Source organism: Triplophysa dalaica, chromosome 12 (genome assembly GCF_015846415.1).
Source record: "Triplophysa dalaica isolate WHDGS20190420 chromosome 12, ASM1584641v1, whole genome shotgun sequence".
NCBI lineage: Eukaryota > Metazoa > Chordata > Actinopteri > Cypriniformes > Nemacheilidae > Triplophysa > Triplophysa dalaica.
In genome coordinates, this window is record NC_079553.1 from 23,422,109 (window position 1) to 23,446,712 (window position 24,604).

Genomic DNA, 24,604 nt, shown 5'->3' on the forward strand with positions numbered 1-24,604 from the left:
CTCATTTATTATGCTGAAGATCACAAAACTTGTTTTAAATGATTTGATTATTTTATATTGATAATATTTAATTTCTTTGTATATTTTTTATTCTAAAACATGTTCAGTGGACTCTTTAAATCCGCATCCAATCAGCGAAATGGGCTCGAAATTTGAAAGGTGGAGCCTCGTTGATCTGCTGATGAGCGTCTCTCTCTCTCTCTCTCTCTGTGTGTTTCCCTCAGGAGCAGCAGCATGAAGCTCTGATCGCTCGCGCGTGAGTAACGCTTTCATTCACGCTTTCATTCACGCATGTATTTCATTTACACGTTAGTTTATTGTTAAATGTGTCGTAGTCGAAACACTCTACTTCCGGTGTATTTTTGTAAATGAGGCGTGATGGGACGAAAGTGATGTTTCTCTGTGTGTTTGTGTTTCGACTGAGGTTTATCTGTTTCAATTCTTATTTAAGCAAATGTCTGTGATTCTGTCAGAACCGAGGAGACGCGCGAGCGTTTCTACAAGTGTTTTAAACGCCTTTAAAGCTTAATCTGATTCATATAAACTCTCTTACTGTTATGTGTGTGACCCAACATGCGCGCGCACAGTCACTGTGTCGTGCACTAGCATTTAAATCGGCGCAAACTTTGAATGGAAAGGAGGGAAAGTGCTGAGCGTGTCACCATAGCAACAGTAACCGACAGCTGTCATCAAAACGGCTTTATTAACGCTAATTGTCAACAATTTTAATGTTTCCATTACGTTCTCACATTGTTATTTGTGTTTAAGTTGAATGAATTTGATCAACATCAATAACTGACGTGACGTCATGTGTTTGTATTTGTTGGCTGACGGCGGTTTGAGGCCCATTAGGTGTTTGATAAAGAGCAGCTGAGGATCATGGAGAGGACACAGGTGAAGTCTGATTATTTTCAGACTGAGAAGTATCAGACCTATGGCTCCTGTATGGACCGGCATCAATCTCCCAGAATAGACGTCCGGATGGCCCGTTTCAGCGGCACCAAAGAGAACCGAGAACACCGAAAAGACCAGAAACGGTTAAAGGATGTTAGAGAGTCGCCGAGGGAATCGCCGGTCCAACCGGACTGGTGCGAGACTCCCAAGATCAAGAAAAAGGATGTTTCGCTGCGCCGGCGCCTGCTTATGTCCCGCTCGCTCTCAGATGGGAGTAAGGGTGGCATCGCTACCCCTGGAGAGACTTCAGCGAGCCACAGACACGACAGCTTCCACTCTCCAGACATCAGCCCAACTGGACCTTTGACCTTCAGCACTTTAAAAGCAGAGGATGTGGACTTCTCGTGTCGAAAGCGCCGTCTTCTGTTCTCTCAGGCCGTTACTTCAACCCTGGACACCGGCAGGAGCGCAGGTCATGTGCTGGATCAGAACCCTCTCGTTGAACCAGATCTTGATGAAAGTATCATCGCTGGTCTTCCTTCATCTCCGCAAACCAATGACCTCATCCCAATGATGGGTGACCCCTTCCAGTCCCCTTTGAGGGTTGAAAAGCAGAAACGGAACGTCCTGGACACACCCTCGCTGACCCCGGCCTCTGAGGACAGCGGCTTCAGTTCCATGGGTCTGGACAAATCACACGACGACTCTGTGGATCACGACGGATCATTCCAGGAGCTGGTGCTGCCGCTGTCCTCGGGCAGTAAAGAGAGGAGACGCTCACGGCTGGAGAGACAGAAACGTCTGTCCACTCTTCGAGAGGGGGGTTCGCAGTCGGAGGACGTGCCCAGAGACCAGCGGGTGGGCCGGCGAGATTCCGATGCCCACGCGAGCAAGGACGAGGTGTTTTTGGACAAAACCCCGCTGGGTTCCGCCACGCTGAAGATGCAGGACCTGTCTCTGACTCCGGCGCTGCAGGTGGTTCACGCCATCAGTCGTTGCAGCACGCGTGTGCTACATCAGCAAACCAGTTTAGAGGAGCTGCTGCGCGTGTCTGAGGAAGACGGAGCCGTCAGAAGCCGTCTGCCTCTCTCAGGACTCATTGGGCGAAAGATGGGCCTGGACCTAGTGGACATCATCACAGAACTCACGATGAGAAACCTGCGACACATTCTGAGTGTGATTCTGAGTCTTCTGTCAGCGGCTGATGTCTACAGGTGAACAAACTTGCTTCAGATTTCTGTGTTTGGTTCGCGCCGTCATCAGTATTGACGTGTTATTGGTCGCAGGTTTGCTCTGGTGTCTGATGACTGGAACGATGTCATCTCTGAGGATAGAAAAGCCTCGTACAGGAGAAGATGTCACATGAGAGAGATGAAGATGTCTGTAGAGGTGAGCAGTGACATGAACACGGATGAATGAGTCAGGTGCTGGTCTCTGACCGTGTGTGTGTGTGTGTCTCTCTGTAGGCTGGTAGGACGCCGCATGTGGCGGATGCTGACACCCGGCTGATGTTGAGCAGTCGATCGGCTCTGAGCAGCGTCCAGGCTCAGGCCAGAACTCCACACACACCCCACACTCCCACACAACACCACACAGAGACTCACTTCAGCACCAAACGCATGGAGTTCCTGCAGGTGTGTGTGTGTGCTTCTCACCTAACACTCCTTTCTCTTTATCCGTGACTGTCGTCAAAACTTTTAAAATGATGCAGTGTCAGAAGTACGTTTCACGGGAGCTTTAATTTTTGTGTGTGTCTCTGTGTCCGTCTGACAATCAGGTGGCTAAAACTCTCTTTAATGATGAATATTTGAAGCCGTGTCCCCGCTGTCAGCATCCGGCTCGCTGTCACTCTCTGCGGGGTGAAGGTCTGTGCAGCTGGACCGACTGCAGTTTTCGTTTCTGTGTGTCGTGTTTGTGTGCGTTTCACGGCTCGAGAGACTGCGCTCACCTGTCAGCCAGACGCAGGAGTCGCAGGGATGTGCTGCCCGGCAGCGCTCAGAGCAAACGCAACATCAGGAGACTCTGACCGGCTGGTGTTTTTATGATGAATTTCCTCAAGAGTTTTGCACTTATGGACAGAAATCATTTAGCTCTTGTGTGTGTGTGTGTACATATTGCTCTTTACATGGTTGTTTTTATACATTGTTTTAAATAAAACCTTTTTTATCTTTTCATTTCTGTCAGGTTGTTTTTTTCTTGACTTCTAGTGACTAGCATGGTGAAGGGTTGGACACCAGCGGATTGCACATAGTCAGAGACTCATGTATTGAAGTGACTGCCAGTCAGTCACACCAGGGTTGTCAGGCAATGTAGTTTGACACCTGCAACCAATAAACAATGTCCGTTTCCATTCTTCTTGCTCACATTAAATTTATTTTAGCACACAGATAATTGATATCTTCAATTGTACACAGTCACAAAAACCATAAAGGTCTCTTACATTTCCTCTTTTACTTGATTCCATACGCACATATTTCAATGCACACTTCACTGTAAAAAATTGGTTTGCTCATTCCTCACACCCGTCTTCCATTTCCTGTAACCAATTAAAGCTCTTTTGGCCATCAAGTGTACGGAGTAAGAATAACATGGAATGAAAGTCGCTTTGTTAAATGTCTGCAAAATGCATAAATGTAGAGAAATCAGATGTGACTACAGTACATAAACAATCATTTTAAAGCATTTATTTAAAATATATTTACCACCTTTACATCCTAAAATGTGACCTGAAAATATAAACATGTTGTTTGTGGTGTAGAAACATGAAAGTCTAATCTTGAGTTTTGATTTTGATCACCATGACAACGCGATCAGATGCGCGTGACTGAACTTTTCTTCAGAATGTCTCGCGCGGTTCCCGGTGAGTTTAAAACTTTGTTCGTCAGCTGTTTGTCGTTATTATTTCGTTGTGTGTGACGCACATTTGTGTTGTTTTTTAGATTTAGCGGAAATAACGAGCGACAACTTCGTGAGTAGAGATTGATGATGTGATCTGTGTGTGTGTTAAAGTTGATCTGATCGTGTGTGTGTGTGTGTGTGTGTTAAAGATCTGATCGTGTTTATGTGTGAAGGTTTCTATTGAAGTTGATCTGATCGTGTGTGTGTGTGTGTGTGTGTTAAAGTTGATCTGATCGTGTGTGTGTGTGTGTGTTAAAGTTGATCTGATTGTGTGTGTGTGTGTGTTAAAGTTGATCTGATTGTGTGTGTGTGTGTGTTAAAGTTGATCTGATCGTGTGTGTGTGTGTGTGTGTGTTAAAGTTGATCTGATCGTGTGTGTGTGTGTGTTAAAGTTGATCTGATCGTGTGTGTGTGTGTTAAAGTTGATCTGATTGTGTGTGTGTGTGTGTTAAAGTTGATCTGATCGTGTGTGTGTGTGTGTGTGTTAAAGTTGATCTGATCGTGTGTGTGTGTGTGTGTGTGTGTTAAAGTTGATCTGATCGTGTGTGTGTGTGTGTGTGTGTGTTAAAGTTGATCTGATCGTGTGTGTGTGTGTGTTTAAACAGGAGGAACATCTGACTTCTGATCTGACCTTCAGTGAATTCTTCAATGATTTTCTGATGCTGCCCGTGAGAATCAAGCACTTGTTTTACTCTAGTAAACTCCATCACACTGAGAGATCTGGAATACACTACAAGACTTTTGAAATCTGATCAGGGTTTTTAAAAACTAGACAATAGACATCACACACTTGCAGACTTTCAGATAGAAACGCACTAACTGATCAAATCTGAAAACTGCCACAGACTGCAACAAGTCCAGACTGAAAATCTGTGCAAAAGTCTTGTAGTGTATAATAGCCTTAAGACTAAAGTTCTGATGAATCGGTGAAATATGTCATGAACGTGTCACAGGTTAACACTTCTGATCTCCAGTTTTAAGACTCAAGTGTGTGTGTGTGTGTGTGCGCGGTGTCAGGTGTTTGGTGCAGCAGTGAGGTATGATGGGATGTCTGGAGGTTTTGAGTTGTTGGATCAGACGGCAGCACATCTCTCCTGTCACATCAGATCGTTTCTACATGAACTTCAGTCAAAATCCCTGTCTGAGCCTCACTGGATCCCTGCTGAACCGCTTCCAGACAACCGCTACATTGTCACTGTATGTGTATACACACACACACACGCACACACCATGCGTGTGTCATATGTGTTGTTGTGACAGTGTGTATTGTTGTGCAGTGTTTAGACAGAGATGAATGCATTCAGTGGCTGAAGAGAGACAGACTCCCATTCTTTCTACAGAGCGACTCTTACTTTGAGTACAGGTGACACACACACAGACACAATATCACACATTCATACTGTCTATGTCATGTGTCTATAAATAACTAAATAAAATCCTGTTGTTCTCTGTCTCCTTTGATACTCCAGGTTTGATCCTCTAGTATCATGGTGTTTTAAACTAACGTGACTGTTCTGTGTTTAATGTTTATTTTCTCTCCTGATTGTAAGTTTCTTTGGATAAAAGCGTCTGCCAAATTAATAAATGATAATGAATAAATGTCATGTGTTATGAATGTTATAAACAAGAAAAGCAAATGTTTTGTAAAGTTTCATGTGTAACACTTAACATCTGTTGTATGTTGCAATGTATTTTCTGGAGTGTGTTGAAGTGTTTTGTGTGTTTGCACAGATTGGCTCAATGTGTGTGTCAGCTCAGCAGTTCACAGACATCACAAGATCATGTGACAGCTGACGAGTCAAGAGGGAGTCAAGCCTGTGAGTGTCATGATATTGGTTCAGTTCTGCAGATCTCCAGAAACTCACGTGACAGATCATAAAGAACATGAATGATGAGCAGTGAAGTGAGTCTCTGTGTGTGTGTGTGTGTTCTTCTGCAGATCCAGAGCCAGTGAAGACATCAGGCGTGTGTGGAGCGAGAGAGACATTCATGTGCTTCAAGAGATCTCTGTCTGGTGGTCAGGGTGATGTTATTCTCAGTCTGTGGATGGATATTGAACGACTGAAGACGCTCGACACACACACCAAGAGCAGGTCACTTCAACACCATCACTTCACCCCCATCACTTCACCACCATCACATCCCCACCATCACTTCAGCACCATCACTTCACCCCCATCACTTCACCCCCATCACTTCACCCCCATCACTTCACCCCCATCACTTCACCCCCATCACTTCACCACCATCACTTCACCACCATCACTTCACCACCATCACTTCACCCCCATCACTTCACCCCCATCACTTCACCACCATCACTTCACCACCATCACTTCACCACCATGACTTCGGCCACCATCACTTCGCCACCATCACTTCGCCACCATCACTTCGCCACCATCACTTCGCCACCATCACTTCGCCACCATCAATTCACCACCATCACTTCACCACCGTCACTTCACCACCATCACTTCACCACCATCACTTCACCACAATCACTTCACCCCCATCACTTCACCACAATCACTTCACCACCATCACTTCACCACCATCACTTCACCCCCATCACTTCACCCCCATCACTTCACCACAATCACTTCACCACAATCATTTCACCACCATCACTTCACCACAATCACTTCACCACCATCACTTCACCACAATCATTTCACCACCATCACTTCACCACCATCACTTCGCCACCATCACTTCACCACCATCACTTCACCACCATCACTTCACCCCCATCACTTCACCACCATCACTTCACCACCATCACTTCACCCCCATCACTTCACCACCATCACTTCACCACCATCACTTCACCCCCATCACTTCACCACAATCACTTCACCACCATCTCTTCACCACAATCACTTCACCACCGTCACTTCACCCCCATCACTTCACCACCATCACTTCACCACAATCACTTCACCACCATCACTTCACCACCATCACTTCACCACAATCACTTCACCCCCATCACTTCACCACAATCACTTCACCACCATCTCTTCACCACAATCACTTCACCACCGTCACTTCACCACCGTCACTTCACCCCCATCACTTCACCACCATCACTTCACCACAATCACTTCACCACAATCACTTCACCACCATCACTTCACCACAATCACTTCACCCCCATCACTTCACCACAATCACTTCACCACCATCTCTTCACCACAATCACTTCACCACCGTCACTTCACCACCGTCACTTCACCCCCATCACTTCACCACCATCACTTCACCCCCATCACTTCACCACAATCACTTCACCACCATCACTTCACCACAATCACTTCACCCCCATCACTTCACCACAATCACTTCACCACCATCACTTCACCCCCATCACTTCACCACAATCACTTCACCACCATCACTTCACCCCCATCACTTCACCACAATCACTTCACCACCATCACTTCACCACAATCACTTCACCACAATCACTTCACCACCATCATTTCACCACCATCACTTCACCACAATCACTTCACCACAATCACTTCACCCCCATCACTTCACCACAATCACTTCACCCCCATCACTTCACCACCATCACTTCACCACAATAACTTCACCACCATCACTTCACCACCATCACTTCACCACCATCTCTTCACCACAATCACTTCACCACCATCACTTCACCCCCATCACTTCACCACCGTCACTTCACCACCGTCACTTCACCACCATCACTTCACCACCATCACTTCACCACCATCTCTTCACCACAATCACTTCACCCCCATCACTTCACCACAATCACTTCACCACCATCACTTCACCACCATCACTTCACCCCCATCACTTCACCACAATCACTTCACCACCATCACTTCACCACAATCACTTCACCCCCATCACTTCACCACAATCACTTCACCCCCATCACTTCACCACAATCACTTCACCACCATCACTTCACCCCCATCACTTCACCACAATCACTTCACCACCATCACTTCACCCCCATCACTTCACCACAATCACTTCACCACCATCACTTCACCACAATCACTTCACCACCATCACTTCACCCCCATCACTTCACCACAATCACTTCAACAAAATCATTTCACCCCCATCACTTCACCACAATCACTTCACCACCATCACTTCACCCCCATCACTTCACCACAATCACTTCACCACCATCACTTCACCACAATCACTTCACCACAATCACTTCACCACCATCATTTCACCACCATCACTTCACCACAATCACTTCACCACAATCACTTCACCCCCATCACTTCACCACCATCACTTCACCACCATCACTTCACCACAATAACTTCACCACCATCACTTCACCACCATCACTTCACCACCATCTCTTCACCACAATCACTTCACCACCATCACTTCACCCCCATCACTTCACCACCGTCACTTCACCACCGTCACTTCACCACCATCACTTCACCACCATCACTTCACCACCATCACTTCACCACAATCACTTCACCCCCATCACTTCACCACCATCACTTCACCCCCATCACTTCACCACAATCACTTCAACAAAATCATTTCACCACCATCACTTCACCACAATCACTTCACCACCATCACTTCACCACAATCATTTCACCACCATCACTTCACCACCATCACTTCACCACCATCACTTCACCACCATCACTTCACCACCATCACTTCACCCCCATCACTTCACCACAATCACTTCACCACCGTCACTTCACCCCCGTCACTTCACCACCATCACTTCACCACAATCACTTCACCCCCATCACTTCACCACAATCACTTCACCACCATCACTTCACCCCCATCACTTCACCACAATCACTTCACCACCATCACTTCACCACAATCACTTCGCCACCATCACTTCGCCACCATCACTTCACCACCATCACTTCACCCCCGTCACTTCACCACAATCACTTCACCACCGTCACTTCACCACCATCACTTCACCACCATCACTTCACCACCATCACTTCACCACCATCACTTCACCCCCATCACTTCACCACAATCACTTCACCACCGTCACTTCACCCCCATCACTTCACCACCATCACTTCACCACAATCACTTCACCCCCATCACTTCACCACAATCACTTCACCACCATCACTTCACCCCCATCACTTCACCACAATCACTTCACCACCATCACTTCACCACAATCACTTCACCACCATCATTTCACCACCATCACTTCACCACAATCACTTCACCACAATCACTTCACCCCCATCACTTCATCACAATCACTTCACCCCCATCACTTCACCACCATCACTTCACCACCATCACTTCACCACAATAACTTCACCACCATCACTTCACCACCATCACTTCACCACCATCTCTTCACCACAATCACTTCACCACCATCACTTCACCCCCATCACTTCACCACCATCACTTCACCACAATAACTTCACCACCATCACTTCACCCCCATCACTTCACCCCCATCACTTCACCACCATCACTTCACCATCATCACTTCGCCACCATGACTTCGCCACCATCACTTCGCCACCATCACTTCGCCACCATCACTTCGCCACCATCACTTCAGCACCATCACTTCGCCACCATCACTTCGCCACCATCACTTCGCCACCATCACTTCAGCACCATCACTTCAGCACCATCACTTCAGCACCATCACTTCACCCCCATCACTTCACCACAATCACTTCACCACCATCACTTCACCCCCATCACTTCACCACCATCACTTCACCACCATCACTTCACCACCATCACTTCACCACCATGACTTCGCCACCATCACTTCGACCACCATCACTTCGCCACAATCACTTCAGCACCATCACTTCGCCACCATCACTTCGCCACCATCAATTCGCCACCATCACTTCGCCACCATCACTTCAGCCCCATCACTTCAGCACCATCACTTCGCCACCATCACTTCACCACCATCACTTCAGCACCATCACTTCAGCACCATCACTTCAGCACCATCACTTCGCCACCATCACTTCGCCACCATCACTTCGCCACCATCACTTCACCACAATCACTTCGCCACCATCACTTCAGCACCATCACTTCGCCACCATCACTTCGCCACCATCACTTCGCCACCATCACTTCGCCACCATCACTTCAGCACCATCACTTCGCCACCATCACTTCAGCACCATCACTTCGCCACCATCACTTCGCCACCATCACTTCGCCACCATCACTTCACCACCATCAAATGATGTTTTATAAACAAAGTTCGGGAGGAGCCGGAGCATATAATCAAACCCGGCTGGTTCGCAATCAGCAATCATGGCTTCCACCCTACCTGCTAAGCGAGCCAGCCCATAAATAAGCAAGACCTCTTACCTGCGACATCTCTTCTGTTTCTAACACCCACCCCACCTCCCCAGCTCCTTCCCCCACTTCACCACCATCACTTCACCACTAATCCTGCTTTCCTTCCACAAATAAAGCTGAGAAACACTGAAGTATTTCACAATAAACACTGACACTTTCTGCAAGTGTGTGCTTTGTGTAGTGTGCACTACTGCCTCATCCTCAACATGAGATTTCAGTATTTGTAAACATCACCTGAGATTCACACTCAAAGCTCCTTGTGTTCTTTATACAAAGTGTGTGTGTGTGTGTGTGTATGTGTGTGTGCAGGTATTTAGTGTGGATGAGGAGTCAGTATCTAGCATCTGTGAATGTGGAGCTTCTCTCTCGTCTGGGATTAAAGTGCAGCATCAGATGGCAGGAGGACAAACTGTGTGATGTTCAACCCCGACTGCTGGAGATACTGATGTTATATTGGTAACACACACACACATGTGCACTGAGATTGTTCTTGGTTTTGTAATGTGGTTATTATTTGTCACAGTAAGAACAGAAGTGGTTTTTACACGTGAATGTGTCCTGAGCTTTATTTTTGTGTATTGTGATATTTAAGGTGAATACACTGAAGTGTTTATGTGTGTTTCAGGGGTCAGCGTTTTACACACTGTCTGTCTGATGACTGGTGTGTGTCTGAACTCACATTGAGTTGTGTATGTGTGAATGTCAGCCGCTCATATCTGCCTGCACATGTGACCGCACACATCTGCACTGACAACAGGGTAACACACAACCCTCACCTGTGTGTGTGTGTGTGTGTATCTGTGTGTGTGTGTCCATATTTTTCTTTGTGTGCGTATTAGTGTGATAATCGTGTGTGTGTGTTAATGTGTGATAAGAATGTGTGTGTGTGTGTGTGTGTATAGGTGGAGAGCAGTCAGATGTTTTTGTTTATGGATGTTCTCCGCACTGAATCCAGATCAGGATCTGTGTTCACACACTTCTGTCAGAATTCAGGGAATCAGGTAGAAACTCATGAAAGTTAATATCTCCCACAAAACTAACACAACAACTACATGTGTGTTTACATTTAATGCTTTTTTATCCAAATCCACTTACAAATGCCTGAAATATATTATTCACATCAAGACGATTTCGGTAAAGGAAAAAGATTTACTTGTTTTAATATTGTTGTGTTTAGATTGTAGACAAAAATTCTTGATGTGTGTAAACTGAATGAACAAATGATATGAACAGATGATATACGGTGTGTGTGTGTGTGTGTTTTTGTGTGTGTTTGTCTGTTTAGTTGTGGGAGAACGCTGTTCATTTCTGCTCAGAACTCTCACAGTACATTCACCTCTTCTGTATGAACACATTTGATCCTTACAGAGTACAACACACAGCTCAGGTGAGATACACACACACACACACACATGTGCATATAGACCGAATAATAATAATAAGGGTCAGGGCTGGATCCGCTGTGTAACTGTTGTGTTGTTTTCAGATGCTGTATGGTGTGTATGTGTGCAGTGGAGCTCAGAGGTGTGTTGTCTTGAGCGAGGAGAACCGCAGGACTGTTCTGAGCCGACTGACTCCAGCGTTTGAGGATCTATTTGATCAGGTGGAGGAACTTGCGCTGAATGTCCTGCTGGAGCCGTGGACACTGTTCTCAGATCAGACCACACAATCACTGAAGCGGGTCAATGACATCACACACACTCATATCTCAACATCACATGATCACACAGGAAGTGACATCACTGTGTGTTACAGGTGACGCAGAGACAGGAGGTGCGTTACGCTGAGACTGAACTCTTCAACAGGCTGCAACATCTCTACACACACACCCAGAGAAACCTGACGCAGGTAATACAGTGTGATCTGTTGTGTAGTTTCTATATGTTATGGCACTGTCAAGAACGGTTTTGCTGCTCTTTCAGGTGTTCAGATCTCCTCCAGCACCAGCAGAGGTCACCAGAGCTCCAGACCTGTGGTCAAGTGTTCCAGACCGCTTCAGAGGGATAAGTCTGGATTCTCTGACCCGCAACCCTTCACAACTTCAACACTTTCTGTCCTTCCTGGAGAAGAATTCAGTCAGGTGATAGAGTGCTGCGTGTAGAGAACCTTCTCATTGTGTACATCAGTCAATAAACACATCCACTGTGTGTGTTTGTGCGTGTACAGTGTGTATCTGCAGTTCTGTTTGGATGTGGAGCAGCTGAAGAAAACTCCTGTCAGTGATGAAGGACTCATGAAAGAGAGACACACAAACATCACAACTAAATATTGCAACTACAACTTTCTGTGTGGACCCAACAGCCCTGCCAGTAAAGATCAACAGATGAGGGTACACATGACGCACGGACGCACACACATGCACACACACACACACACACACACACACACACACACTTCATACACTAAACATTTTCACACAGAAATGATTTACAAAAAGAGAAAAAGAACCCTACCCTACACATAATGACGTGTGTGTGTGTCAGGTGGCTGCTGGTGTTGTGTGTGTGTCTCTTCTAAGTGAGTTGCAGTCAGCGGTTCAGAAGCGTTTAGAAGTTGACTGGTTGCCGCTGTTTCTCTCCAGCTCTGAATTCATCACAGGTCACAAACCACAGGTGACATCAAACCCCCTCCTCTTATTAACATTATATTCAATTTGTGTTTGTGTGAGTCATTCAGAGATCACTCCTCTTGAGCTGAACATCATCATACACTCATAAAGTTTCTAAATATTTCTATTTTATGTTTTAATTCCTTTATATACGGTATGTGCCCTCTCTCTCTCTCTGTGTGTGTGTGTGTGTGTATCAGGCTGCAGGTGTGGCGTGTGAGCAGCAGCCTGTTGTACGTCACTTGAGAAGGAGACAGTTTTATAAGGTGAGTTCTCATCACGCATCAGCAGCTCTCATGTGATTGTCATGTGATGTCATGTGATGTCATGTTAGGCTTGTTCAACTTGATGCAGCGCCGCAAGATCTGTACCTTGAGAGCGATCGGAAACCAACATTTTAATGTTTTCTTTAATCGCTCTCCAGTACATTGATGTCATGTCATCAAGTCAAACAAGCCTTTGATGTGATGTGAAGTGACGTTCTGTGATGTCATGTGATGTGATATTCTGTGATGTGATGTGATGTCATGTCATGTGATGCGATGTTCTGTGATATCATGTCATGGCATGCGATGTGATGTGATGTCATGTGATGTGATGTGATGTCATGTCATGTGATGCGATGTGATGTTCTGTGATATCATGTCATGTCACGTCATGTGATGTGATGTGATGTCATGGCATGTGATGTGATGTGATGTGATGTGATGTGATGCGATGTCATGTGATGTGATGTTCTGTGTTGTGATGTGATGTGATGTTCTGTGTTGTGATGTGATGTCATGTCATGTCATGTCATGTGATGCGATGTGATGTTCTGTGATATCATGTCATGTCATGGCATGTGATGCGATGTGATGTCATGTCATGTCATGTCATGTGATGTTCTGTGATGTCATGGCATGTGATGTGGTGTGATGTGATGTGATGTGATGCGATGTCATGTCATGTGATGTTCTGTGTTGTGATGTCATGTGATGTGATGTCATGTCATGTCATGTTCCGTGATGTGATGTGACGTTATGTGAGAGATAGATAGAGAGAGAGAGAGAGAGAGATGCCCTTATGAGAAGACAACACAAGACGCCACTGCTTTGCTTTGAAGTTAAATCTGAATCAAAAACTTTCTTCACTTCATAAATGTGCGTTTATCTGAAGCTGTGTTCTACTTAAATAGCAGCGTGTGCGTGTGCGTCTGTGTGTGTGTGTGTCTGTGTGTGTGTGTGTGTCTCACAGAAGCAGGTTAATGGAGGAGGTGTGATGGCTTCGTGTCAGGTGTCTGTCTCCATGCGTAAGGCTCTGTTAAACCCCGTTACCTGTCTTCAGTTCCAGAAGTTTCTGTGTGTCTGTGGTGATCTGCGTGAGAATGATCTGCTCTTCTGGCTGGAGGTTCAGAGGTATAAGGTGAGACATTTATAAATCACACTTTACTCAAACACATACATGAACTACATTTGTGTGCATTAGAAAGACTTTTACACTGATCTTATATTGAGACAGAACCCCCTCTGAAGATTCAAGATTCAAAGGTGCTTTATTGGCATGATACAATTTTTTTTACATTGCCAAAGCACAAGATTAAATATAAACATGCACAAATACATCCATCCATCAATTTTCTTCCGCTTATACTGGGCCGGGTCGCGGGGGCAGCAGTCTAAGCAGGGATGCCCAGACTTCCCTCTCCCTAGACACTTCCTCCAGCTCTTCCGGGGAGACACAGAGGCGTTCTCAGGCCAGCCAGGAGACATAGTCCCTCCAACTGTCCTAGGTCTTGCCCGGAACACCTTCCCAGGAAGACGTCCACGGGGCATGCGGAAAAGATGCCCGAGCCACCTCAACTGGCCCCTCTCGATGTGGAGGAGCAGCGGCTCTACTCTGAGCTCCTCCCGAGTGACCGAGCTTCTCACCCTATCTCTAAGGGATCGCCCAGCAACCCTGCGGAGAAAGCTCATTTCGGCCGCCTGTATCCGGGATCTTGTCCTTTCGGTCATGACCCACAGCTCATGACCATAGGCGAGTATAGGGACGTAGATTGACCGGTAAATTGAGAGCTTTGCCTTGCGGCTCAGCTCCTTCGTCACCATGACAGATCGGTACAGCGACCAGAAAATACCGGCCCCTTACGGTCCCTCCTGCAGTTGGTGGGTCCACGGGAGGGTGGCGCCACGTCGCTCCTTCAGGCTGAGCCCGGCCGGACCCCATGGTGGGGCCCGATCACCAGGCGCTCGCATACGAGGCTGGCTCAAGGATGGGGCCCCGGCTGCGCCATGCCGGGTGACGTCACGGTCCTCCAATTAATTGACATCATAAGGGTTTTTGAACCGCTCTTAGTCCGACCCGTCGCCTAGGACCTGTTTGCCTTGGGAGACCCTACCAGGGGCCTATAGCCGCTGACAACATAGCTCCTAGGGTCTTTCGGGTACTCTCTCTCTTGCCATGACTGTGAACAAACACAAATATTGCCAAAGCATTGAGTAATAATAAGATGTATGAACATTAAAAAGAAAGCGAAAAAAATATATATATTGCAACAAAAAATAATAATGAATACATGTACAAGGACCCAAACTAACAGTTTTATCAATACGATTTAGTTTTTATCTCTCATGTTATGACAAAAGAACAAGTACTGTGCTGACAAATCAATACATTCCACCATTTCTCCCAAAAGATATGATAGTTCTTCTTTATCATTCACTCTGTGGAGTTCAACTGATGTTTGTTCAGGAGGTGTAGGAAAGGATCGTTCTCTGGATGTGGTGTATTATGTCTGAAAGCACTATGATGGTAGTTGCCTGGTGAACTCTCAGATAAGTGAAACCAGAACTTAGATGCCCTCTTCTGAATTCAGACAGGAGAGGAAACTTTCCAAGTTCTGCTCTACATCCCAGATTTGAGGTATTTCTGTGATTTCCCAGGATGTTTTTGCAAAACTCAAGTTGGAAAATTTCCACTGGACATTTGTCCCAGGATTCATAGTTCAGTTGGAATTTTGGGCCCCAGATTTCACTACCATATAGAAGAATGGGTTTAATGACCCCATCGAAGATTTTCAGCCACATTCTAATAGTGTAATAAGTGCACTGTAAGTCGCTTTGGATAAAAGCGTCTGCCAAATGACTAAATTATTAATTATTATTATTAAATTATAATTATAAATTATAATAGAGAGGTTCAACTGAAAAAGTGTTTTTCTTAGACCATAATAAACTCTACGGGCTTTCTCAGCAAGTTCTTTAATTGCCATGTTAAATTGTCCTGAAGCAGAGATGGTCAGACCCAAATAGTTATAGTTTGTCACATGACTAAGAATTGATCCCCCAAGTGTAAAAATGTATTTTTTCTCTGTAAAACGACTTTTCTTTTGAAATATGATTATTTTGGACTTGTCCATGTTTATTGGGAAGGCCCATTCACTGCAGTGATGTTCTAGAACTGACAGACGTTCACGCAAACCTTCTTCATTTGGTGACAAAAGCAGAAGGTCGTCCGCATACAAAAGACATTTAATTTCTCTGCCATCAAGAGTTAAACCAGGACTAGAGGATTCTTCAAGCTTTGTGGCCAATTCGTTGATATAAATATTGAATAAAGTCGGGCTTAGAGAACATCCTTGGCGAACTCCTTTAGTCTGTCTAAAATAGTCAGTTCTTTCGTTGTTGATTTTGATGAAACACTTGTTGTCCTTATACATGTTCTTAATTACATCATAAACTTTTCCCCCTATTCCACTCTGGATGAGTTTTAGAAAGAGCCTGTTGTGCCAAACCGAATCAAAGGCCTTTTTAAAATCTATAAAGCAACCAAATATTTTTCCTTGTTTTGTTTGATAAACATGTTTCTTTATAAGTGTATGTAATGTGTATATATGATCAGTGGTCCTTTGTTTGGGCAAAAATCCAATTTGACAGTTATTTAGACTTTTGTTGTCATGGAGAAACTGCACTAATCGCTCATTAATAATGGAGCAGAATAGTTTGCCGAGGTTACTGCTTACAGTGATACCTCTGTAGTTATCAGGGTCACATTTGTCCCCTTTTTTGAAGATTGGTGTTATTTGACTTTCTTTCCATTCGTCCGGAAAGTGTCCTGATCGCAACATCAAATTAAATAATTGGATTGATTCATTTGGTCTTTGATAGTGTGTTCTAGTTCATGTTGTTGGGAGGTCAGGTGTTTTTGGGAGGGGTTTGGATCATTTAGTGTATAAAGGTTACCAAAATGTTCGGTCCAAATCATCAGATGGGAATGTGTTTTTCTTTTTTAGACTTATTTAAATTGTTCCAAAAGTCCCAAAATGAATTTTGGTTTACTGCTTCTTCAATCATGTTAAACTTAGTTGTCATATGTTCAACTTTTTTTCTCTTTAACAGTGACTTGTATGTTTTAAGGGTTTGTTGATAGAGAGCATGTGTCTGATGGTCTGAAGGATCTCTGGGTTTTTTATTTGATAACATTCGTAGTTCTCTTCTAGACATTTGACATTCTTTATCAAACCAGTCATCTTTGTCCATCTCTTTCTTACCATGGTTCAATTTGATTATGTTCAAAGATTTGTTGGCCACATTCCAAAAAATATGACGTAATTGTTTTGTTGCCAGATTGACACTTGTCTCATCTTCTTTAAACACGGAGAGAAGAAATGTTTCTATTATGTTTTCAGATTGAGTGTTGCTGAGCTCTGCTTCATATTGTTCACGACTGGATCTCCTCCTGTAAAATCTTCTCGGCAGAGGAAACAGTTTGTGTTTGTGATGTGAAGCTGGTAAAGGATGAAGGGATTTTTTTAAACTAATGACTATGTGGCAGTGGTCTGATAAAGGTAACTGTGGCATGACTGTGAAATAATTGATCTTGTTTTGCTGTAAATCTGTGATGACATAGTCAACGGTGCTGCTGCCCAGACGTGAGCTGTATGTAAACTGACCCATAGAATCACCTTTTGTTCGCCCATTAACTATATATAGACCCAGACTTTTGCACATCTGTATGACTTGTTTGCCATTTTTGTTTATAGTGTCATCATAGTTCTGACAGGGTTTAGTTTTAACTTTGTTTTGCTGTACGTTTGAAATCTTGATATATTTATCTCCAGTAGAACTAATGATGTCCAGTTCTTTCCCAGTTCTTGCATTGAAGTCCCCCATTAACAGAACTGATCCTAAAGACTGGAACTGAATGATCTCCGACTGTAATGTTGGGAAAATGTCTTCATCATAATATGGAGACTCGTGTGGAGGGATGTATGCGGCACACATGTATGTGTCCTCATCTGAACACATGAGTTCTCTTTTCATTTTTAGCCAGATATGTGTTTTCCCTTGTTTAACAGGCTGAATGTAATGCAGCAGTTGTTCTTTAAACCACACAATTATTCCTCCAGAATCCCGTCCAACTTTCACATGAGGACGCTTAACTGATGGTACAAATATTTCTTTGTAGTTTAAAGGAGCGGAGATCTGACATTCTAACCGACTCCAGGTCTCAAGTAATATTATGATATCAGAACTATTTACAATATTTACAAGATCAGGGTTTCTGTGTTTCTCTCCAAAAATAGAAGAATACATTCCCTGAATGTTATAGCATGTTATTTTAAGGGAGGACATGTTATTGTTTTCTTTAACCAGATATAATGTATGATTTCTCGATCACGTTGTGCAGATAAAAGGCAATATTGCAGAGTAAATATTAAGTAAAGTAAATGTAGAAAGAAATAAACATGTGTATAATATAAATCATGAAAAATAAATATTTAAATGAATAGATGAATGTACCTAACTATCATCACATATTTAGTGTAAGAAGTTGTCACATATGAGTTTCAGCATGTGTTTGATCTGATGGAGGTCTCTGTTGTCTGCTGTGGTGTAACTGACCGTCTGTCTGACTCTCTCCTCATGGACACGATGTGTTGTGTGAGGACTTCCTAAAGTTGCCTCCTTTAGTGTTTGTGCGAACAGTCTCATGCCGTCTCTATGGATGTGGATGTGATCGTACAGATGGTCATGACTGATGCGCTGATGGTTTGCGATGGAGACGTTCTTCAGTTGGGCACAGACTCTGGCTAACTCTCCGTTAATTTGGTAAATTATGTTTTGTGGAATGTCTCGACGGGGCAGAAGGGTTGAGAAGATGACTTTAGCGCTGGGGTAGATCCTGCAGGCTGTTCTCAGTACATCTGACAGAGCTTTGGTGACGTCTGTTCTTCTTCCGGTGAGGTCGTTGGTTCCAGTGTGGAGTATGATGTGTGTTGGTGCGCCCAGCACATCTTCTCTCAGTAGATTCAGTGCAGACTGGGAGGTGGGACACCAAAACTTCTTCACGTTTCTTCCTGGAAACAGTCGTCTCTGATGGAGGTGATGACAGTGGAGTCACACAAGATGACGATGTTCTCTTTTCTCATCTCTTCTCTGTTGGTGCTGTTGGGTGATGTTGTTCTCAGTGGATTGCTCTGTCTGACGCTGCTCTTCTTCCTCATGTTGTCTTGTGAATTAATTGTTTGTGTGATTGTAGTAGAAGAGATGCTCTTTCTTTGTGTGCCGATGTTCTGTCCATGCTGTGTTGTGTTTGTGCTGTTCCTCTCAGTAGATGTGCTCTGTGTTGATGGGAGGATGTCTTGCAGACGTTGTGTCTCCTCAGCAGAAGAGATGCTCTGTGATAGTGTGTTGACTTCAGGCTGATGTTGTGCTGTGTTCTCAGTGGATGAGTTGTTGTGTTTGTTGTGTTGTATGAGTGTGTTTAATTGTCTCCTCATCTCGTCTGTCTGTCTCTCTATGATGATGTAGTGTTGTTCTCTTGTGACCAGCTCCTGTCTCACTCTCCTCAGCTCCTGTCGCAGCTCCTCGTTGTCCTCCTCCAGCTGTCTGACAGTGGTGTGTAGTTGTTTCATGTGTTGTGTGTTGGGATGGTTGATCAGACTCTGGAGTTGGTGAAGACTGTTGCTGGTTTCCTCTTTAAACAGACAGTAGTCCTGCTCCAGTTCTGACAGGTTGTCTCTCAGGATCTTTATTTTAGGTGAGGTTGGAGTGCTGATGTCTCTGTATGTTGGAGCAGAATATGATCTTTGATCAGTGTTGTTGTCCGCTGTGGTGCACGTCTCATCTGGTGAGATGTTCTTCACTTCAGGATCTTTCTTTATTTTTTGAACCTTCATTTTCAAGTTTTTGAAGTTCCTTTGAAATTCCTCTAGACTGGACTCTGGTCCCTGAACCATGACTGTCCCATTGTGATACAGATTCACAATAATCTTGAAGTCATTTTCTCCCTCCAGTGTGAGCTGTCGACCTTTACTGATTCCTCCTCTTCTGCAGCACGTCATGTTAGATGAGAGGACTGTGTGCCAGACTGAAGGGTGTTCAGTGAAGAACAGCAGGTTACAGCGAACTCTGTTCTCTTCTGCTCCAGTATAGTCTGACAACAGCATCTCTGGGTTTTCTTTTAGGATTATTTCTTTTATCTTCCTCTTTTCTTTCGTTGATTTAACATCCACTGAATATGATATATCCAGCTCCTCTTCATTTTTAAAAGATGCCTCTGCTTCAACAGTTTTAACTGCCATGACTAGAGTGTACTGACTCTATATAAACTTTAGATGTTTCCAAAAATGTAATTTGAGGTCTTACCCTAATAATCTTCTGCCTCTTTTGTTCTTGAGTTAGTATCCAATCACGTACACTATGTTTTAGTCGAAAAAAACGTATTTATGTGGCAAAAAAATGTGCCAAATCAGGAGCTGATGACTTTGCTGCCAACTGGCATCTTTCTCTCTCTGTCTCTCTTTCTCTCTGTGTGTCAGGATCTGTGTCATTCTCGCTGTGATGATGTCATGATTCAGAGGAAGATCTCCATCATCATCAGCCGTTTCATCACTTCCACCACCCCCCCCGCCCTGCAGATCCACATCCCCCCCGAGCTCGCTCAGCACATCATGAGCTCTCGACGAGCTCTCGGTCCGTATGTGTTCAGAGAGGCACAGGTCTGACCAATCACACACCACTTTACAGATGACTGATGCATCACAACAATGAAACACTTCACGTGTCTGCATGTGTGTCAGGTGTGTGTGTTTAAGCAGCTCCTCACACACTGGCCGGATTTCTCTGCGTTCCACACGGCTGTAGGGGAGGACAGCGTTCTCCGAGTGATGGAGCACAAGTGGTGGAGAGAGAGACACAGAAGAGTGAGGGGCGAGCAGGATGACAAGCCGTCTGAGGTACGTTACATGTGTGTGAAAACTGATCATATGTGTCTCTTGTTGGTCTGGACATGTTGGAATGTTGTGTTTAAAAACTCAGTAAGTTATACAATTCCACTTGCAGAGTCAATAGAAAAATAATCTCACACACACACACACACACACACACACACACAAACACACAATCACTCACTCACACACTCACTCACATACACACACACACACATATAATTGATGTGTTTGTGATGACAGGACGATGAGACGCACACAGTCTCTGATGAAGATCTGCAGGAGAATTCAGACATGACTTCGTATAAGGTCAGAGGTCACACGTGTATTTCATCTTCTTCATGCACATATTGAAAAAATCCCTGTCGATGTTAGATTTTACTTCAGCATGAAGATGTCACATTAACACTCGGGAGTGCGATGTTACCTTTTTATTAACAGATGATTGACCAGATCAGCGTCACAAATGAATTAATGAAGATGTTTACATGATGATTGCTTTTAAAAACACCCATCTAGATCAGGGGTCAGCCCGTTACCCCGAAAACTAAAATCAGATACGATGACCTCTCTGACTGCAACTCTTCTCCATGGATATTAATCAACGTTTCGTTTCGACAAAAAAGAATATCTTAAACGTAAAGCCTGAAAAATAGTCTGCGTACACATGGGACTGTTTAACATGATGCTGCTAATGGACTAGCTGCTCCTGACCTAATGCTAATGTGTGGTGATCACATCAGGGCTCAGGATCGGTTTTATTTTTAACTTAATCAAAATGTTTTTTTTTTTGCACTCATTACATACACTCTTTGTAATAAAAAAAATGTATCTCTATAAATCCTCTTGCGACCTTGTCACCCCACTTTGGAAGCATCTGATCTAGATGATGATTTAAATGATCAAATAAGAACTCCGTCACCATGCGCACACACACACACACACACACACACACACATGATAAATTAGCCGGTTACTCTCCTTTGTGTTGACAGATGTGATGTAATCAAGCGAACAGGTAACGTTACTCCCCCAAATTCTGCGACCCGAAAGCACAAATGATGAATTAATATTATAATCTTAGCGTTGTGAATCAGGGTAAGATAAGACTGTGGTTTTGAACACTGATCTGTCTGTGTATTTACTCAATCATTGATTTCTGATCAGTTTTCCCCAAATGATCCGCTTTAACATGAACTATTAAAAACTTCTCTATGATTCAGCTCAAGTCAAATACTGCCAGACATTCTCACACAAGTGGATCAAGTGATTTTATTCACTCAATCCTGAAACCACACTCTTGGGTGTCATATAAAAATGGTTAATTTCAATGAAAGTATATTTTGAAAATTCAACTGAATATTTGAAATATAAGAGATCACTATACAAAGTTTAAACTTCTGAACTTTTTTTACATTGTGGAGAGTCTGTTTCTTTTGTTTATCAGTATCTGTAACAGAGTTTCTTCAAGGCGCTCTAATTCATATTTAATTCAAGCACTTTACTATCTGGAATGACTAAAATGAGCTTTTGTTGAAAAGGGCTTAAAAGAAAAAGAACTGTGACTACAGGTCACCACAGGTGATTTGACTGATATATAAACACATCCGGCTCTGTTAAATGCTAAAGATACCATTGAAGAGTTTTATCTAATCCTCTTGAAGTTTTGGCCTCAGACAATTATTTCTCAAAAATCTATACGGACATTTGAAGTTTTATCATTTGATTTTCTACAGAATGGATGTGAACATGTAATAGAAAACAAAATCAGAAATCTTGGGAGTTATTTGTGCAGATGAACATCTGTTGATAAAACTCTTAGGTGATTTGAAATGTGATCACAAAGAGGTTTTTCAATTCAATATGGTCAAAAGCTGAAGAATTGTGTGTAGATGGAAAATCATTTACATTGATGCCTTTGGCAGACCTTTAAAGTGACCTTCATTGCATTATTCTATACATGTGTATGTGAGTATGGGATCAAACCCATGACCTTGACATGTTAATGCCATCCACACAGACACTCTTACCTATTCTGTCAAAAACTACAAAGGAAACTATGTATTTTTTTTTTTCATTGCTTAATATTCTTCACATATGAATAAATTCAGTATAACTGTCCATGATCATGGAGTAAGATAACTGTGTGTAATATACAGGTGTGTGTGTGTGTTACTGGTTAACTGCATTCAGATGTGTAAACAAACACTGACAGTTTGAGTTTTTTTCACATTCTACTATAAATTCTAATATAAACGTCTTTTCAAAAGGTAAATAACTGGGTTTTATGTTTCTCTTGGAAGGGATCTTGCGTTGTGTTACAATACTAATGGATTTTGTGTGATGCTCGCATCTGTTTAAACCTTGAAATCTGTACCATGTTCCAACAGAACGTCACTTTTAGGTTTAAAGAACTCACAAGTGTTCATATTTCATATATGAAGGCCTTGAATCCACTACATGACGCTGAAGGACAGATGAATAATCACAGTTACGGCTCATCTGTCTGTGTTTGTGCCCAAAACAATTCACGCAGTTTCCTGTTTGCTTTTCCACATTTTGGAAATGTTACATTTGAATTATTGCACAGTAACAATTCCTCCTTCTAATGAAGATGAACGTGCTCATCAATGTAAAGATCTTCATTCTGTCAGCTGATGGTGAAACATGTGTTTTGTCATCAGATCTCGTGGTGTTACTCAAAGCATATGGCAGCGCTGGAACATGAAAAAACCCTGAGTGAGGAAGTAACATCATCATGTGGGAAAGGTTTGATTGGTCACCTTTTTGATTTTACCTTGAAGGTCCTTAAAAATACCCTCAGCTCTATACGCACACAAATTATGTTGCAATATTTTTGCTTTTCATTTCAGTGAAGTTTACCATTTCTTCATTTGATGTGATGTTTTGTGTGCAGACAGCCGTTCAGCTTCCAGTGTGAGACGCACAAACACACAAACAGGTCAGACATTCTCTTTCTCTGATCACACACACATGATTGTGTTGTGACTGACTGTGAATGTTGTGTGTTGCAGGTCAACAGATCCTCTGAAAAGCACGCCGGCGGCCGTCTGTCTCCAAACACACAGACAGAGTTACAGCTCACAACACCAAACTCACACACAACAACATGTGACAATATCACACAATGCTCCTTCTTATACTTTAATACAAAATTTAATAAGCGACACTTATTTAAGCGATTCATTTGCTCAGAATATTAAAATAAAAACAATAATCATGTTTCTTGCATTGCTTATAAAAATACAAATGAAAAGTATTATTTGAGTGTTTTTTTAAATACTGATGTCCATAGACGGAAAGAAAGCTCGAGTTTAATGTTTACAAAGCATTTCTCATGTGATGAAGACTGTCAGTGGAAGCCGATGCGAAGGGCTTTATTTTTCACCATGGTAAACTTGCAGATGAAGACTTGTGCAAAGGCCGGATCGGCCTGATAATGATACGTTTTTGTGGCGGTGGGCGGCGGTTCAACAGGAGAGATGAACGTTTGATGACTGAGAGACGCCGCAGACAGTGTGAGATACTGAGACGCTCCTGTGACAAAATCCACAAGACGCTTGTACTGCAGCTCTGAGAGACTCTCACGACCACCGCCGTCACCCTGA

General features: G+C 43.6%; 3 protein-coding genes and 1 long non-coding RNA gene across 14 annotated transcripts in view; 2 read left to right on the top strand and 2 right to left on the bottom strand.

The window, feature by feature from the left end:
• The first annotated feature begins 120 nt into the window (after positions 1-120).
• On the top strand, positions 121-3,068 carry fbxo43 (F-box protein 43). Of its 3 annotated transcripts, none has more exons than XM_056761910.1 (5): positions 121-256; positions 853-2,108; positions 2,181-2,283; positions 2,361-2,528; positions 2,672-3,068. In XM_056761910.1, the coding sequence occupies exons 2-5, from the start codon at positions 880-882 to the stop codon at positions 2,918-2,920; spliced, it is 1,749 nt and encodes a 582-aa protein (XP_056617888.1). In that variant the 5' UTR covers positions 121-256; positions 853-879; the 3' UTR covers positions 2,921-3,068. The 3 variants fall into 3 exon arrangements, with proteins under 3 accessions (XP_056617888.1, XP_056617889.1, XP_056617890.1); XM_056761912.1 differs by lacking the exon at positions 121-256 and adding an exon at positions 275-402; XM_056761911.1 differs by lacking the exon at positions 121-256 and having other exon boundaries at positions 268-2,108.
• A 1-nt stretch (position 3,069) lies between these two features.
• LOC130432522 (uncharacterized) lies at positions 3,070-3,680 on the bottom strand. The gene is made up of 3 exons (XR_008908478.1): positions 3,600-3,680; positions 3,335-3,510; positions 3,070-3,215 (listed from the first exon to the last, which is right to left on the bottom strand). It is a non-coding gene; the product is annotated as an uncharacterized LOC130432522 (long non-coding RNA).
• On the top strand, positions 3,428-24,163 carry LOC130432515 (regulator of G-protein signaling 22). Of its 8 annotated transcripts, none has more exons than XM_056761904.1 (25): positions 3,428-3,471; positions 3,709-3,754; positions 3,834-3,862; positions 4,398-4,460; positions 4,810-4,989; positions 5,070-5,155; positions 5,524-5,609; positions 5,732-5,885; positions 10,468-10,614; positions 10,784-10,916; positions 11,061-11,159; positions 11,444-11,545; positions 11,645-11,839; positions 11,914-12,006; positions 12,081-12,238; positions 12,325-12,487; positions 12,642-12,770; positions 12,967-13,032; positions 14,006-14,170; positions 20,568-20,747; positions 20,829-20,984; positions 21,219-21,284; positions 23,660-23,744; positions 23,849-23,937; positions 24,011-24,163. In XM_056761904.1, the coding sequence occupies exons 2-24, from the start codon at positions 3,709-3,711 to the stop codon at positions 23,914-23,916; spliced, it is 2,649 nt and encodes an 882-aa protein (XP_056617882.1). In that variant the 5' UTR covers positions 3,428-3,471; the 3' UTR covers positions 23,917-23,937; positions 24,011-24,163. The 8 variants fall into 8 exon arrangements, with proteins under 8 accessions (XP_056617882.1, XP_056617885.1, XP_056617884.1 ...); XM_056761907.1 differs by having other exon boundaries at positions 14,093-14,170; XM_056761906.1 differs by having other exon boundaries at positions 11,444-11,484; positions 11,671-11,839; positions 14,003-14,170.
• Positions 24,109-24,604, bottom strand: part of LOC130432513 (intermembrane lipid transfer protein VPS13B-like) — a 111,186-nt gene continuing 110,690 nt past the window's right edge. For both annotated transcript variants that reach the window (XM_056761900.1, XM_056761901.1), the window contains one exon: positions 24,109-24,600. In XM_056761900.1, coding sequence (XP_056617878.1) covers positions 24,349-24,600 — 252 coding nt within the window. In that variant the 3' untranslated portion in view covers positions 24,109-24,348. The remainder of the gene's footprint in view (positions 24,601-24,604) is intronic.